Source organism: Danio rerio, chromosome 17 (assembly GCF_052040795.2).
Source record: "Danio rerio strain M-AB ecotype USA chromosome 17, GRCz13ab, whole genome shotgun sequence".
Lineage (NCBI taxonomy): Eukaryota > Metazoa > Chordata > Actinopteri > Cypriniformes > Danionidae > Danio > Danio rerio.
In genome coordinates, this window is record NC_141037.1 from 11806045 (window position 1) to 11823735 (window position 17691).

Here is a 17691-nt window from a genome sequence, read left to right on the forward strand (position 1 = left end):
GATAATATTTTTAATTACTCGTTTCTAATAACTAGATACTAGTATTCAGCTTAAAATTACATTTAAAGGCTTAACTAGGTTAATTAGGCAAGTAAAGTTAATATAGGCAAGTTATAATGTAATGAGGGTTTGTTCTGTAGGCAATCGAAAAAATTAATACTTAAGGAGGCTAATAATATTGACCTTAAGATGTTTTTTAAAAATTAAAAACTACTTTTATTGTAGCCGAAATAAAACAAATAAGACTTTCTCCAGAAGAAAAATATTATAGGAAATACTGTCAAATATTTCTTGCTCTGTTTATCATCATTCAGGAAATATTTAACAAAAAAAAAATCAAAAAGCAAAGAAGGGCTAATTATTGTGAGTTTTATGTGTCCCCAGATTTCATTTTTAAGTTTCAACAATTTTTTTTCTCATGGATCCTTATTTAATACCATCCTGTATAAACTCTTTTTTTTTGAGTAAACGCAAAAATGCACGTTTTCTTGTTCCCCTTACAGGGATATTTCTCCTAAAAATACATTTTACTCACCCTAAAGTAGTCCCAAAGCGTTAAACATTTCTTTTCTCTGTTGAACACAAAATACAATATTTTGAAGAATGTTAGAAACCGGTAACCATTTACTATTCATTCATTTTCCTCCAGCTTAGTTCCTTATACATCAGGGGTACCACAGCAGAATATACCGGCAACTATTCCAGCATATGTTTTACGCAGCGGATGCCCTTCCAGCCACAACCCAACACTAGGAAACACCCATACACTCTCAAATTCACAAGCACACACACTAATACACTATGGCCAATTTAGTTTATTCAATTCACCTGTAGTGCATGTCTTTGGACTGTGGGGGAACCCGAAGCACCTGGAGGAAACCCACGGGAGCACGTGGAGAACATGCAAACTCCACACAGAAATACCAAGTGACCCAGCTGGGACTCGAACCAGCGACCTTTTTGCTGTGAGGCGACAGTGCTAACCATCGAGCCACTGTGCCCCACTTGACTTCCAGTGACTTACTATGGAAGTCAGTGGTTACCGGTTTCCAACATTTTTCAAAGTAACTTATTTTGTGATCACCTGAAAAAAAACATTTCAGTGTTGAATAAACTCTGATGTTTCCCAGTACTGGGTTGCAGCTGGACCCTTCCGCTGTGTTAACCATATGTTGGATAAGTTGGCAGATCATTCTGCCGTGGTGACCCCTGATGAATAAAGGGAGTAAGCCGAAGAAAAATGAATGAATGAATGAATGACATAGCAAAACAGCATATTACTGCGTTAACAACTAATACTAGGAATGTTAATGTGTGACGTGTGCTTCTTTTCCAGCTAATGAAGGAAAAGTCCGAATGATCAGTTGTGGTGCTGATAAGAGCATCTACTTCCGCACGGCACAGAAGGTGAGACGCTTTACTTTTACATCTTAATTCTTTACTATGACCTATTCATCATCATCATCACCATCTTTAATAATGGAGGAGTGGTGTTTCTTTCATCAGTTATGAGGGGTGAAACAGGGTCCAGATTCAGCTGTCAGATTCCTCAGGCCTCAAGAAACAGTTGCCAGAGTTTTCCAAGAGCACCTGATTTAAATAGACATGCAAGCACTTAACACCCTTCTGCAAATGAGATACCAGCGGCCAGTGATTAAGTGTGAGACTCAAACAAGCTCTTCTGATGTCCTGAATCAATCCGTCAGCGATGAAGAGTCTCTGTATGTGTCTAAATATTAAAATCTTAATATATATATATATATATATATATATATATATATATATATATATATATATATATATATATATATATATATAAAATGTGCAGTTGCAGTCAGAATTATAAGCCGTCCTAAATTATTAGCCACCCTGTTAATTTTTCCCCCCCAATTTCTGTTTAACGGAGAGATTTTTTTTAACACATTTCTAAACATAATAGTTTTAATAACTCATTTCTAATAACTGATTTATTTTATCTGTGCCATGATGACAGTAAATAATATTTTACTAGATATTTTTAAAGACAACACTGTTCAGCTTAAAGTGACATTTGAAGGCTTAACTAAGGGCAATTTATTATTTATACAATTGTTTGCTTTGTTCAGTAGACGATAAAAAGTAGCTGAAAGGGGCTAATAATATTGACCTTACAATGCTTTTTAAAAATTACTTTTATTCTTGCCGAAATAAAACAAGTTGGACTTTCTCCAGAAGAAAAAATATTATAGGAAATACTGTGAAAAATTCCTTGCTTCAAAAATTCATTTGGAAAAATAATAAAAAAAAGGAAAAAAATATTCACAGTAGGGTTAATAATTTTGTCTTCAACTGTGAACACCAAAATAGTAAAGATAAAACAATAGTGATGCAAATTATCCATTGATTTGTCTGTATTGTAACTTTTTTTTCCCTCAAAAGCCTCAATAAAAGCAAATTACTGTGAATGATTGATTTAAACTGGGTTGACATCTGGAAGAGCTTCTTCATCTGTTACATATTGTAGGACACTAAAAATCTCATTTAAAGCTTAAATCAGTTTAATAGAGTGGAGGAACTACTGTATGACGTCAATATAAATAAACCCGGAAGCGAGTTAGCATTTTAGCAGTTACGGTTCCCTCATCCCAAAGTCAATGGGTTTTTTATATGGCATTTCAGGTAAATCGCTTTAATAAGGTTCGTGCCTAACACAAACTCAAGATACTTTCACGTTTTATTCTACAACATAAAACACAGCAGCTACAGCACACTCTTGATTTTTTTAACAGTTACGCTTCTTTAAAAAGACGGTTGCTATCAAGTTGCCAAATGGGACTACAGGCGGTGTCAGAGACATCATACGTCATCGAGTTGAACTGGTCTGGAACGCAGCTTGCTTGTGTTGGGCATTTGATTAATTAAATCAAATGCCCAACAATTAATTTCAAATTAATTAAAATTAATTAATTAAAAAGTTATTAGAAAATTAAGCAAATAAACACTATCAAATCGCTTGAGTAAAACATTAATATAGGGTTATACATTTGTTACATGTAAAAAGATTTTTATTACATATAAAATGTATTATTGCCTATATTAACTTGCTGTTATTTACTTCATTATAAATTAATCCATTATATAAATTAAACCTGTCCAATTTAGATCGTCCAGCAAGGCCAGCAAACAAGTATCTGCCATATTATTGTCAGATAATAATGACTGATCATCATCTATGATGACTGATAGAAAACTCTTCAGTCTATTATATTGAAATAAAGTGAACACTATTGTTTATTGTGTACAAAATGTATTAAAGATAAATATCAAAATATCTCGATGACGATGTTCAAAAAGACGTTATTAACATTAACGTCCGTCGTAACCATATATGGTTTGCCTAGATTGTGTGTGCCAGATTGTGTGTGCCTAAAACTTGTGTGGTTCTGCGGGCCTGCAGCTGGTTATTATTGGTTGGCGTGGGTTTCCTCCTGGTGCTCCGGTTTCCCCCACAGTCCAAAGACATGTGCTGAATTGAATAAACTAAATTGGCTGTAGTGTATGAGTGTGAATGAGAGTGTATGGTGTTTCCCAGTATTGGGTTGCAGCTAGAAGCACATCCGCTGCGTAAAACATGCTGGATAAGTTTTTCGGTTTATTCTACTGTGGTGACCCCAGATTAATAAAGGGACTAAGTCGAAGGAAAAGGAAAGAATGAATACACAACTGACTCATGACAAAAGCACTTTGAAGCAGAATTTCTTAAATTATTCATTTTCTTTTCGGCTTATTCGCTTTATTAATCTGGGGTCGCCACAGCGGAATGAACCGCCAACTTATCCAGAATATGTTTTGCACAGCGGATGCCCTTCCAGCAGCAACCCATCACTGGGAAACATCCATACACACTCATTCACACACATACTGTACACTACGGACAATTTTAGCTTAACCAATTCACCTATAATGCATGTTTTTTGGACTTGTGGGGAAGACCGGAGCACCCTAAGGAAACCCACTCGAACACTGGGAGAAGGCAGAATTAATTGCAAGTTGTTTTTCCTTACCGAACATTATTGATCTACTTATTCAACATCCCAAAACAGACTGAGGAGGGAACAGCGTTCACACGTACTCATCACATAGTGAGGAAGACTACGCTGTACGACATGGACATCGACCCCACGCGGAAGTATGCTGTTATTGGCTGTCAGGATCGCAGCATCAGGTTTGTTTTCTTGGTTTTCTGATCCTTTTTTTCCAATAAATATTTTATCATTATTATTATTGTTATTATTATTATTAGTAGTAGTGTAAATAATTATTATTATTATTTGTGGTGTAAATATTTATTATTATTATTATTATTAGTGGTTTAAATAATAATAATTATTATTATTAGTGGTGTATATATTTATTATTATTAGTGTTCTAAATATTAATTATTATTATTAATGGTCTAAATATTTATTATTATTAGTGGTGTAAATATTTATTATTATTATTAGTGGTGTAAATATTATTATTAGTGGTGTAAATATTTATTATTATTATTAGTGGTGTAAATATTATTATTAGTGGTGTAAATATTTATTATTATTATTGTTATTATTATTATTATTATTATTGTAAGTATTTATTATTATTATTATTATTATTAGTGGTGTAAATATTTATTGTTAGTGGTGTAAAAATTAATTATTATTATTGGTGTAAATATTTTTTATTATTATTATTGGTGGTGTTGTAAATATTTATTATTATTATTAGTGGTGTAAATATTTATTATTATTATTGGTGGTGTTGTAAATATGTATTATTATTATTATTAGTGGTGTAAATATTTATTATTATTATTGGTGGTGGTGTAAATATTTATTATTATTATTATTAGTGGTGTAAATATTTATTATTATTTTTGTTGGTGTAAATATTTATTACTATTATTATTATTATTATTATTATTATTAGTGGTGTAAATATTTATTATTATTATTAGTGGTGTAAATATTTATTATTATTATTATTATTATTATTATTATTATTATTATTATTATTATTAGTGGTATCTACTACTACTTCTACTACTATAACTGCTAACACCAACACCACTGTTACTACCTCTACTACTACTACTACTACTACATAATTAATGTTTCTTACTGCTAAAGCCCAATTTATACTTAAGTTGGCAAAACTTTCTTTTATGTTGCAAGTATACTGTATATGGCCCTAGATTGACTCCATAACCACGCCACCTTAGTTTATATATTGCAAAACAGAATTTTTGGCTGCAATGCGACCTGAATGTATAATTGTGTCAAGCACCGGACACAATACAGAATGAGGTGAACCGGTTGTGTCTAATGATTTTGTCTGGTCATGTGTCTCAGACAGCACAGACAGGCTGACTCCGAGTATGTTTGTGCTTGTGGCCTACAACATGCTAAATACCACTGGATTAACCAGTCAAGCCTCTAATTCCATCCTACTGTTAAAACACCTGAGTGATAATCTGACAACGCTGAGAGCTTGGCTACTGATGACTGTATGCCCTCTCAGATGTGGACGATAACACTTGTTTATACAATCATAAGCTCATAAACTGTCAGGGCACTGTCAAAATAAAGTTTTCAAATCATATTCATGTACATAAAGATACAAAAGCAGGTGTAACAAACACATCAGCTAAATAACAGACTGGAAATTCCAGGAATACAGGCTCAGCTAGCAGATGCATTAGGGCAGCATATTACTACTTTTTTTGCTCAAAATTTTAGTTTTTGTTTGCAAAACTTTCTTTTATGTTGCAAGTATATATGGCCCTAGATTCCATACACGGTGGCTCAGTGGTTAGCACTGTCACCTTGCAGCAAGAAGGTCACTGGTTCAAGCCTCAGTTGGCATTTCTGCAACCCGGGCTCATTGTGGAAACGTAGTCCCGCGGACGTTTCTGGAGACCGCGGAATACGTCCCGGCGGGTATGTACAGCTGCAGTTTTTGTTTTTGCGAATCCGCGAGAGGCCGCTGTTGTGCGCTTTTTCGCATCTCAGACGCCTCTCGCGAGTGCAGTTCGTGCCCGCGCTGTTCACGCGTGAACCCACCAGAGGCCGCTGTCTGACTGACCGGATGATTGACTGCACGACCGGCCAATTGGCTGACCCGCCCTCCTCCCTCCCTGAACCCAACCAATTTTACTGATCGACCCGCCCGCCCGCTCGCTTCCCTAAACCCGAGCAACAGTTTACAAAAAGCCGTCCAAAAAAAAATAAAAGCCCTGATTTTTTTTTTCTACCACGTTTTCGGATTTCGGCGCCTTCTCACCCTGTTACGAAACTCGTTCACTTAATTTTTGGGATTCTTTTTTTGTCTTACCTGATTGCTGGAACCGCTCTTCCCCGGACTCGAAACCGATCGGCGTGGTCGACTCCTCTTTGCATCTCGAGCCTGCCGACGTACACGGTGAGCTGAGTGGACAAACTGGTTGCAGCGGGGAAGCCCTCCACAAGGAGGTAAGCGGTCGGCCGGCCGGCAAGCGTGATAGGGAACAGCGTCACACCGCCCCGCAGCGTTCGCTTGAAAAAAATAAACGCGGCCGTACATACCTGCCGGGACGTATTCCGCTGTCTCCAGAAACGTCTGCAGGACTACGTTTTCAGAATAAGCTTGAGTTGCATTTCTGTGTGGAGTTTGCATGTTCTCCCTGTGTTGCCATTGGTTTTCTCCGGGTGCTCCGGTTTCCCCTACAGTCCAAAGACATGCGGTATAGGTGAATTGGATGAACTAAATTGGCCATAGTTTATAAGTGTGTGTGCGCGAATGAGTATGTATGGGGGTTTCCCATTACTCGATTGCTGCTAGAAGGGCATCCGCTGCGTAAACATATGCTGGAATAGTTGGCGGTTCATTCCGCTGTGGAGACCTCTGAAATAGAGACTAAACTGAAGCTGGTGAGATCTGCTCTAATGCCGACTGTATCATTTTCAAGTTCTGTTCATTATTTTACAGCGTTGGCACTCTTTTCCTCATTGTTTTTAGCAAGTCCCACACAAAAGGGCAACATTAGGAAGGAACCAGCAGAGCGCATGACTTGCAACTGTTTTTCTTTGTTCATTCAAACGACAAGAGCAAATTTATTCTGCACCGTGGGCAAGAAAAATGCCAGGAATGCCGTGTATAATACAGCCGTCCATTTAATGGCTTTGTCTCATTCTCACTGGAAGCAGCATCTTTTCTGTGCTGTTCGATGCAGCTGCAATGAATGATCCTAAAAGAAGGCGTCCCGACCCATACAAATATATCAATAGAGTCAATGGTCAGTGCTGTCGGCCTGTGTACTGGAGCTCATTCAAGGTTTTCAATGCCTCTAATGGACACAGACGCGTTTTGTTTTCTGCTGTAAGTCATGTGGAGCCTGAGGGGTCATTGGTTTGGTTCTGCTCCTCCCAAAACTGGCGCTCTGCTTGTTTAATCTGCTGGAGAAAGAATAGCAAAAGATGATGGCATGACGCTGCAGCGCCTCCATGTGGCTGGAAAAGAAACAGGCCAAATACTGTACAATTCTGCAACACTTGCCAAGGAAGAATAATTAATTTAATAATTAATAATTAATTAATAATTTAATTTCCAAATGATTCACTTTTGGATATTTGTTGTACCTCATAAATACATTTTTCCATTCATTCATACATCTTCTTTTCAGCTTAGTCCCTTTATCAATATAGGGTCGCCACATCGAATAAATCACTATCTTATCCAGCATACGTTTTATGCAGTGAGTGCCCTTCAAGCAGCAACCCATCACTGGGATTCACCCATTCGCTCTCATTCTCATTTATTTTAGTCTATTTATTTTGTTTATTTAGTTATTATTTATTTCGTCTATGTTATTAGTTAGTCACACACACACATGCACGGGCACACGCACAAAGTATTATTTAAATCTGAAAAAATAGCAAAATAGGATTTAAACATCTTATTTAATTAGAAATGATCGTTTAATTTTTATAGCTTATTTAGTTATTTTAAAATGTTATTTATTTACAATGAATTAAATGAATTAAAAAGAAATAATTTTACGTCATATATTAAGTTTTTAGTTATGTCCACAGATTTTTTACAAAATTACTAAATGAGTAATTTTCATGTAGTCTCAATTTTTTTTTTCCGTAGCTTTAATGATAAAAGCATAATGATTTCTGTTCTCTGTTAACTGCAGGATCTTTAACATCGGCAATGGCAAACAGAAGAAGGTCTACAAGGGATCCCAAGGGGAGGACGGGACCGTTATCAAGGTAAACAGACCTTGAATTTCTTCAGACACTGCTTTTAACATCAGACGCACAGGTATTGATCCATCTGAATGTGGTCATCAGGTTCAGACAGATCCATCTGGTCTCTATGTTGCCACAAGCTGCTCAGACAAAAACATCAGCATCTTCGACTTCTACACTGGAGAATGTGTGGCCACCATGTTCGGCCATTCTGGTGAGATCCTGTAAAAGACAGTAATGCTCCATCTGATATAAGTAAATCTCCACAAATTCAATCTAAATTAAGCACAAATTGAAGTGTTTGTTTTTTTTTTGTACACTTTTAGAGGTTGTAACGGGAATGAAGTTTACTAATGACTGCAGACATCTGATAACTGTGTCTGGAGACAGGTGGGTTTTTGCGAATCATATTTCTCAGTTGAAGAATCAATTATTGTATCCACCATATCTCGGTCACCATATCTCGATGGTAAATATGTCTGTGCTGTGTGTGTTTAGCTGTATCTTTGTGTGGCGGCTCTCTCCTGAGTTGACCATCAATATGAGACAACGGCTCTCAGACCTGAAGCAGAACAGCAGACCTGTACAGAAGACTCCTCCAAACAAACAACACACACTTAGGTATGAAACCAGTCACACTCTTTACCCAGCTAGCTTTGTGTGTGTGTGTGTGTGTGTGTGTGTGTATGTGTGTGTGTGTGTGTTTAAATGAAGTCTATTAGATGTCTAAACATAGACGTCATGGCTAAAATGAGGCTAAATTTGGGCTTTCAGTGAAAATCTTACGGAACAGAAGTTAAACAATAGACTAGTCATCAAATGAACAGGAATGAATGGCTATAGTTGACGCAGTTGCGCAGTAGGTAGTGCTGTGCTTCACAGCAAGAAGGTTGCTGATTCGAGCCTCAGCTGGGTCAGTTGGCGTTTCTGTGTGGACTTTGCATGTTCTTCCCGCGTTTGCGTGGGTTTCCTCTGGGTGCTGTGGTTTCCAGTCTAACAAAGTGACTTGTACTGACAATTTCATTCATTTTCCTTCGGCTTAGTCTCTATTTCAGAGGTCACCACAGCGGAATCAACCGCCAACTATTCCAGCATATGTTTCACCTGTAACATATGTAACATGTCATTCCACCCGCAACCAAGTACTGGGAAACACCCATACACTCTCACATTCCACACACACTCATACACTACTATGGCTAATTTCAATTCTCCTATACTGCATATCTTTGGACTGTGGGGGAAACCGAAGCACCCGGAGGAAACCCACACCAACACCACACAGAAATGCCAACTGACCCAGCCGGGACTTGAACCTGTGACCTTTTTGCTGTGAGGCGACAGTGCTAACCACTGAGCCATCGTGCCACCCTATTGATGTTTTAGTAGTTTGAAATCTTATAATGCTTCAGAAAGAATATATAGAGAATTAAGTCTGTAAAATGGCAGAAAATGCAGTTCATTACAAGGTTTTTGTAGCGCAATATACAAGACCAACACAGACAATATTTCACATTAAACTATTAAAAATGTTTAGAAAAGTCACGTGTGCTGTCAAATGGATGAAGATCTTTTCTTTAATTGCTGGTGTTTTTTGTAATTGCGTGTGTTTTCTTCAACTGCAGCACGTTAAACTCTCTCGGCCCCCATATAAATAGCAATGGACTACACTGTAATAAATTATCCGTAAATTAGCAGTTTTCCGTATTTTGTAATTCATGTTTTATTTGTTTTCTCCATTTATTTATGTTTTTGAATTGCATTATGGGACTTTGATCTTTCTTCGAGCAATATTTAACCTTGAGAAGTTCGAAAAAGTGACTTTTATAAACATTTTCAATAGTTTAAAGTGATATATTAGCCCCTTTCACACAGTGATACCGGTAAATATCTGGAAAATTTCCGGAAAGACTTTACCGGTATATACAAAAAAGCGCTGTTCACACAGGCGAGGACGTTACCGAAATTTTCCGGAAAAGAGCATTCACACATCCATTCCAAAATACCGGTAAATTCTGACATCATTCACCACAAATGAGCTTTAAACGGCTGCGCTTGTATTTGCAAACATTTGACTAAATTACAAACTCTGTGGATGATCAATATTGTGAACAACTTTCGCTGGATCACTTTCGCATGTCGAGATGTTCATAATATGTGCGTGTGAAGGCGCTCACAGGTTGTTTCACAAGCACACGCAAAGCTTGAAGGTAAACAAACAACGGCTTATCATAAGCATCTCATCGATGATTATTTACACAGTTGCCATTAAGAAGAACATATAAACGTGATCTGACTAACTTCTAGCAGCTAAATGTGTCTGAAAAAATTTTCAAAGGCTTTTATCCTCACAAACCGCGCGGACGTAAATGCGTCTGACTGTTGTGATTGGCTAAAGCAGACGTCTCACGTCAGCACGTTCTAGACGTGCACGCGCTTATTACGGGAATCTTCCTTCTGCATTCACACAGCGCAGCATTCCGGCATTTTGCCGGTAATGTTACAACTTCTCTTTCCGGAAAATAGCCAGAACGAATTTACCGGTATTTTCAATAAGGACCGGAAAATTGAAAGGTTGTATGTGTGAAAGGGGCTATTGTCTGTGTTGGTCTTGTATATTGCGCTACAAAAACCTTGTAATAAACTGCATTTTCTGCCATCTTACAGACTTAATTCTCTATATATTCTTTCTGATGCATTATAATATTTCAAACTACTAAAATGTAAAACTTATAAAATTTCTTAAAATGTAAACTTAATTTGCTGGCGTTTTGTAATTGCATGCGTTTTCGTAAAGGGCACATATGGTGAAAAATCTACCACAAATGCATCAAATACTCATTGTTAAAGTTCTTACAGTAGTATTTCTCACAAACGCGACGTGAGATCTGCTTCCTTCATGTCTGTCTGTGTCTGAAGCAGTCGAGGGAGGAGGCTCGCTGACAGGCACGTGGGAACGGTGAGCGTGAACGACTGTCCTTAAAGGCGCAATTTACAAAAACCGCTACCTGATGGTTAAAGCTATAAAATAGAAACTTGTAAAAGGTAAGGTATAAAAAATCTGATGGGTGTTTTAAGCTGAAACTTTACAGACATATTCTGGAGACACAAAAGGGGTAACCTAGGTGCCCTTTAAATTGCAGCACATTAAGCTCTCTCGACCACCTTAACCCTTTTTTTTAATTCACTTCAAATGTTGACTACTGTAGACTTAAATATTGCTAGATGACCATTCGATTTTCACTTACAGCCCACATTTAGGTTAGTTTTATCAAGCCAAGTTTAGACATCTATGAGACTTCTTTTAAGCACAAAAAATGTTTGGACGTCTATTAGACGTCTTTTTAAACGCAAAATTACTTGTGTAGTCATTTGTTAACTCCTACAACTCAAATAGTGATTTCATACTGTGCTTTTTGTGGTTTGTGTCAGTGCAAGGAAAGAAATCCACAGCGCCCCAGTCATTGGCACCATGTCGTCTGACAGCGACAAAGATGTGGAAGAGGAAGAAGGCATTGAGGAGGAAGATGAGATGTTCCCTCACTTATCATCGGGCAGCAGTGCTGGTGAGGACACAGGTAACACACTCATACAAAACTGGTTTGGCTTGTTATTATATATTCAGCTCTTTTGGTTTGAGGTTGGTCACGTTGTGTTTTTTTATAAGGCGAGACTGTGCAAATGTTTATTTGAAGCTTTGTGAGCTGTTAACATTGACGCTTGTTTCTTGTTGAAAGGATCTTCTGAAGAAAAGCACAATAGTCTCAACTCCCACATGAAGAAGGTAAGAACGATCATCTTACATCATTCTAGTTTCAATTTTCTCACCCAACTAGTGCTTATTAAAGGGATGGTTTACCCAAAATTTAATGATCTATTCTCCTTCATGTGATTTTAATGTTTCTTTCTTCGATTGAACTCAAAAGAAGATATTTTGATGAATGCTGGTTGCTTGTAATCATTCCTAAGTATAACCACTGAAGTCAATGCAAAGACTATAAAATACACAAGATGTGTCAGTCGTATTTTAGTTTTGAATGGGAAAAAGTGTAACGATCAATATGGCGAATGAAGCCCCGCCTTATAGGAGCCAATCAGCAATCGCTACAGACTGAGGATTCTCTGGGCTCAGACACGACACTCTTTAATATTTAAATGCAAAAACCTTTGATTGCATTTTTGGCTGTTTGTTTTTTTATTGTGCTGTTTTTATTTAAGTATGATTCAGGGAAACCTCTGAGCTCCTTTGCGTTGATGTTTGTTATACGTTCATAGACATAGAACGATTATAGAATCAAATCTATAGTCTACCAGATCAACATCCGTGAGTGAAGTGAGTAATGTTGGTTTTACCCGTACTCAATATTGGTCTCATGTCTAACTCATGTGCACACACACAAACACACACCCTGTGGGCACGTACTGTACGACTGACCAAAACTAAAACAATAACCAACCAAAACCAGCCAGATGATCAATTAATCTAACCTAACCCAATAACCAAAAAAACTAGCCCAATGACCAGTCAAAACTAGCCCAAAACTAAACCAATAACCAACAAAAACTAGCCCAATGACCAGTCAAAACTAGCCCAAAACTAAACCAATAACCAACCAAAACTAGCCCAATGACCAGTCAAAACTAGCCCAAAACTAAACCAATAACCAACAAAAACTAGCCCAATGACCAGTCAAAACTAGCCCAAAACTAAACCAATAACCAACCAAAACTAGCCCAATGACCAGTCAAAACTAGCCCAAAACTAAACCAATAACCAACCAAAACTAGCCCAATGACCAGTCAAAACTAGCCCAAAACTAAACCAATAACCAACCAAAACTAGCCCAATGACCAGTCAAAAGTAGCCCAAAACTAAACCAAAAACCAACCAAAACTTGCCCAATGACCAGTCAAAACTAGACCAAAACTAAACCAAAAACCAACCAAAACTAGCCCAAAACTAAACTATTCACCAACCAAAACTAGCCCAAAACTAAACCAACTAAACCTTACACAATGGCTAACCAAAACTAAACCAATAACCAACCTAAACTAGCCCTATGACCAATCAAATCTAGCCCAATAACCAACCAAAACTAGCTCAACCATAACAGTGAACCACAACTAGCCAAATAACCAACCACAACTAAACCAATAACCAACCAAAACTATCCCAATAACAAACTAAAACCCACCCACTGACCAATCAAAACTAGCACAATGACTAATCAAAACTAGCTCAAAACTTGCCCAATGACCAGTCAAAACTAGACCAAAACTAAACCAATAACCAACCAAAACTAGCCCAAAACTAAACTATTCACCAACCAAAACTAGCCCAAAACTAAACCAACTAAACCTTACACAATGGCTAACCAAAACTAAACCAATAACCAACCTAAACTAGCCCTATGACCAATCAAATCTAGCCCAATAACCAACCAAAACTAGCTCAACCATAACAGTGAACCACAACTAGCCAAATAACCAACCACAACTAAACCAATAACCAACCAAAACTATCCCAATAACAAACTAAAACCCACCCACTGACCAATCAAAACTAGCACAATGACTAATCAAAACTAGCTCAAAACTAGACCAATGACCAATCAAATCTAGCCCAATAACCATCCAAAACTATTTCAAAAGCTGACCAAAATTAAACCAATAACCATCCATTACTAGCCCAATGACCAATCAAAACTAAACCAATAACCAATCTAAAACTAACCCAATGGGCAATCAAAACCGGCCCAAAACAATACCAATAACCAACCTAAACTAGACCAATAACCAACCAACACTAGCCTATTGGCCAATCAAAGTAGCCCGATAATATCAAAAATGAAAACATAAATTTCAGCACTGTATGCACCATACTTCATTGAAAAGATAGTAGTAGTGTATGTCTGGCTCGGACCAGATGTGAGTGTCTCCAGATTTTGTGTAATTCGAACACTTAGAAATTAATTTTTTTTTTTTGTTGGTGATTCATAATATCAAATTTAATCGTAAGATTGGTGAGCAATTTTGGAGAATTTGATGTTTCCCCATTCAAACAGAACAGCCGAGAGGTGTTTCAAAGATGGCCGCCGACTTGCCTTAAAGGGACTTTGGTCAATAGGAGACAGCTACTAGCATTTTTTTAACAGAAGAATTTAACTCAAATAGGTTTTGAAAAGAGTGACTGAGGACAGATTTTAAATGTTTGGGTGAACAATCCCTTTAACGTACTGTTTGTTTCTTTTCAGCAATCCAGCAGCTCTGAACATGAGAGTTCAGGTTCACGGCCGAGACGGCGCTGGTCCAGGCGAATGGGCAGTATCGATCTGAAAGTCAAATCCATGTTGGACCTGAGACAGCTGGAGTCTTTCGCCATGCCCCTGTTCCCCAGCAAATCCCATGATGCTCCGAAAAACCCTCCAGCACCTAAGAATCAAGATCTCGGTAGCACCATCAGTTTGCAGACCCTCGCTGCATGGGTGAGACACAGAAGTATTCAAACAATGGCTATTACTTTATGTGAAAACTAACAAGCAATACTGGCTTTTTGTATCTTTTATATACAGTTGAAGTCAAAATTATTCGCCCTCCTGTGAATTTCCTTTCTTTCTCAAATATTCCCCAAAAGATATTTTTAACAGACCAAGGAATTTTTTCACAGTATTATTTTCTATCATATTTTTTTCTTCTGGAGAAAATTTGTTTGATTTCAGCTAGAATAAAAGCAGATTTACATTTTTTAAAAACCATTTTAAGCTCAATATTATTAGCCCCCTTAAGCAATGTTTTTTTTTTTTCTCGATAGTCTACAGAACAAACTATTATGTTTACAAATGTGGAAAATGGGGACAAAAATATACAGGGGGGCTAATAATTTAGGAGGCCTAATAATTCTGACTTCAACTGTATCTAATGTGATGTGTGTCCAGTATAGTCTGTCAGAACTAGATTAAATAATCCTGAATGGTCTCCACTTTGGAGTTTAGACTGACCACCCTCAGTTTGTTTTTGCTTGAAATTTTAGGGTATATTTTATGAACCTGCAAAAATTGTAAGAAAATAAATGAATAAATATATATGTAAATTAAAAAATAAATAAATGTAACAAATGGAACCATACATTTATTAAACATAAATAAGGTAATATATAACATAATATAAAACAAATATATAGTATTTTTTATTAAATTGATTCCTAAATTATTATTTTTACTTTCATTCATTTATTATTTTCTACTTTTATTTTTCATTTATATATATATTTTTTCCTTTTAAACATTTCTTAATTATTTTTTTATGCATTTGCTTGTACATCTCTTTACTGAAAAGTAAAAAAGTAGCCCAAGTTAAATTAATTACATTTATTAATTAATTTGCCATTTGTGCACGTTTGGTCCTCCATAGAATGTGAAATGCTTGATGCTATAAAATAAACTGGCATAAAATAAGGTGGAAACTTCGCATATTTTCTGTGACGGTTTAAAAAGATAACAAAGACATTTTGTCTCCCTTTGTATCTTTCCTATAGATGCCTGAAGAGAATGGACAAACACGTCCTCATTACATCCAGCTGCCTCCTCAAACCCCAGAGACTGAGGTGCTGTATCCTGAAGGATGTGAAGACCAAAGCAGTCTTGCCGGCAGGTGGGTTTCATTAGGCACAAACCTGCACTATTTAAAAGCATTATCCACCCAAATAACGTTCGAGGTTACAGAAGTAACCCTTCGTTCCCCGAGGAGGGGAACGGAAGTGCCATGAATGGGAGGATTCGGATCAGAAGCCGCTTATCTGGAGAGTATTGAACGGGCCAATGAATGAAATTAATTGGCAGCGTAAGCTTGCGCAGGTGTGTGACATCTGCAATCATCTCAGCATATAAGCACACCTGAAGCCAGCAGACGCCATCCTTTTAAGCTGAAGAGACTTTCAAACAGCTAAGGGACAGTCATTATGGCGACGGAATATGGCACTTCCGTTCCCCTCCTCGGGGAACGAAGGGTTACTTCTGTAACCTCGAACGTTCCCCTTCGGTTGGGGAACTTCAGTGCCATGAATGGGAGAATATGGAAAGCGCCATAATGACTGCACCTTACCAACACCCCCGATGAGGAGATAGTCAAGCAAGCGTGACGCACCCACATCATGGGGGGCGCGGTCCTCCAACGTGTCCCTGGCCCTAATTTATCCTACTTCAACAGAAGTTTTACGGATTTAGATATATTTTTTGGGAAGTCGTGAGCATCTAGATAATTCTAGGAAATACGACAGTACGTTGGGAAGCGTGCAATCCCGATAGGGAGGACGCTGCGGAGGCCATCCGTTACCCAAGGGGGGGATAGATGGCAGAATTTACCTATGGACTAGCCCTAAAAAGGGGGAGTACGCATAGCAAGAGTGGTTAGCGGAGAGGGAAGACACGGGTCCGCCCAGGGGGGGGACTTAACCGTGGCGGAATAAGCATATGGGATCGCCTAGTGGGGATCACGCATAGCAGGCACCTATACCCAAAACGCGGGCTGACCAGCGGGCAGACCTACAACGTAGTGGGCCAGCAAGTGACTCCTCCGCTGAGTCAGTGCTGGGGGCCACGGAGGAATCTGCAGGGCTCACCTGACGGGGAACTTTACTGACAGATAAAAAAGGTGCACGTACCTCCGTGTTAGGGAGAATGGCGCAGCAAGCGTGTTTCAACACCCTACCGAGTTGTCTCCTCAATCACCAAAGGGTTACCTAATACCCTTGAGGAAACCGGCTCCACTCGCAGATTGTAAAACCTTGCAAATGTGTTGGGTGTCGCCCAGCCCGCAGCTCTACAGATGTCTGTTAGAGAGGCGCCGCGTGCATGCGCCCAAGAGGATGCAACGCTCCGAGTGGAGTGTGCACGTACTCCCGGGGGACACGGCTGACCTCGACTCGAATAAGCGAGTGAAATGGCATCCACAATCCAGTGGGATAATCTTTGTTTCGATACGGCACTTCCCTGCTGCCGACCGCCATAACAGACAAAGAGCTGCTCAGATGATCTAAAATTCTGAGTACGGTCCACATAAATGCGCAGAGCGCGAACTGGACAAAGTAAAGAAAGGGCTGGGTCTGCCTCCTCCGGGGGCAGCGCTTGCAGGTTCACTACCTGATCTCTAAAGGGGGTGGTAGGAACCTTGGGCACATAACCGGGGCGGGGTCTCAGGATAACGTGAGAGTAATCCGGCCCGAATTCCAGGCACGAGTCACTGACCGAAAATGCCTCCAGGTCCCCGACCCTCTTGATGGAGGCCAACGCAACCAGCAGAGCTGTCTTCAGGGACAGAAATCTTAGAGATACTGATTCGAGTGGCTCAAAGGGATCGGATCGCAGACTCGTGAGAACGAGGGCGAGATCCCAAGAGGGCATGAGAGGGGGGCGAGATGGATTAATTCGCCTAGCACCCCTAAGGA

General features: G+C 38.5%; 1 protein-coding gene across 8 annotated transcripts in view; it reads left to right on the top strand.

The window, feature by feature from the left end:
• mapkbp1 (mitogen-activated protein kinase binding protein 1) overlaps positions 1-17691 on the top strand; it is a 111687-nt gene that overhangs the window by 78578 nt on the left and 15418 nt on the right. For 4 of the 8 annotated variants that reach the window (XM_087289780.1, XM_087289784.1, XM_087289782.1 and 1 more), the window contains 10 exons: positions 1337-1407; positions 4083-4204; positions 8195-8270; positions 8352-8463; positions 8576-8639; positions 8748-8870; positions 11682-11827; positions 11987-12033; positions 14504-14734; positions 15784-15899. In XM_087289780.1, coding sequence (XP_087145906.1) covers positions 1337-1407; positions 4083-4204; positions 8195-8270; positions 8352-8463; positions 8576-8639; positions 8748-8870; positions 11682-11827; positions 11987-12033; positions 14504-14734; positions 15784-15899 — 1108 coding nt within the window. The remainder of the gene's footprint in view (positions 1-1336; positions 1408-4082; positions 4205-8194; positions 8271-8351; positions 8464-8575; positions 8640-8747; positions 8871-11681; positions 11828-11986; positions 12034-14503; positions 14735-15783; positions 15900-17691) is intronic. The other 4 variants (XM_087289781.1, XM_087289785.1, XM_087289783.1 and 1 more) reach the window with 1 other exon arrangement.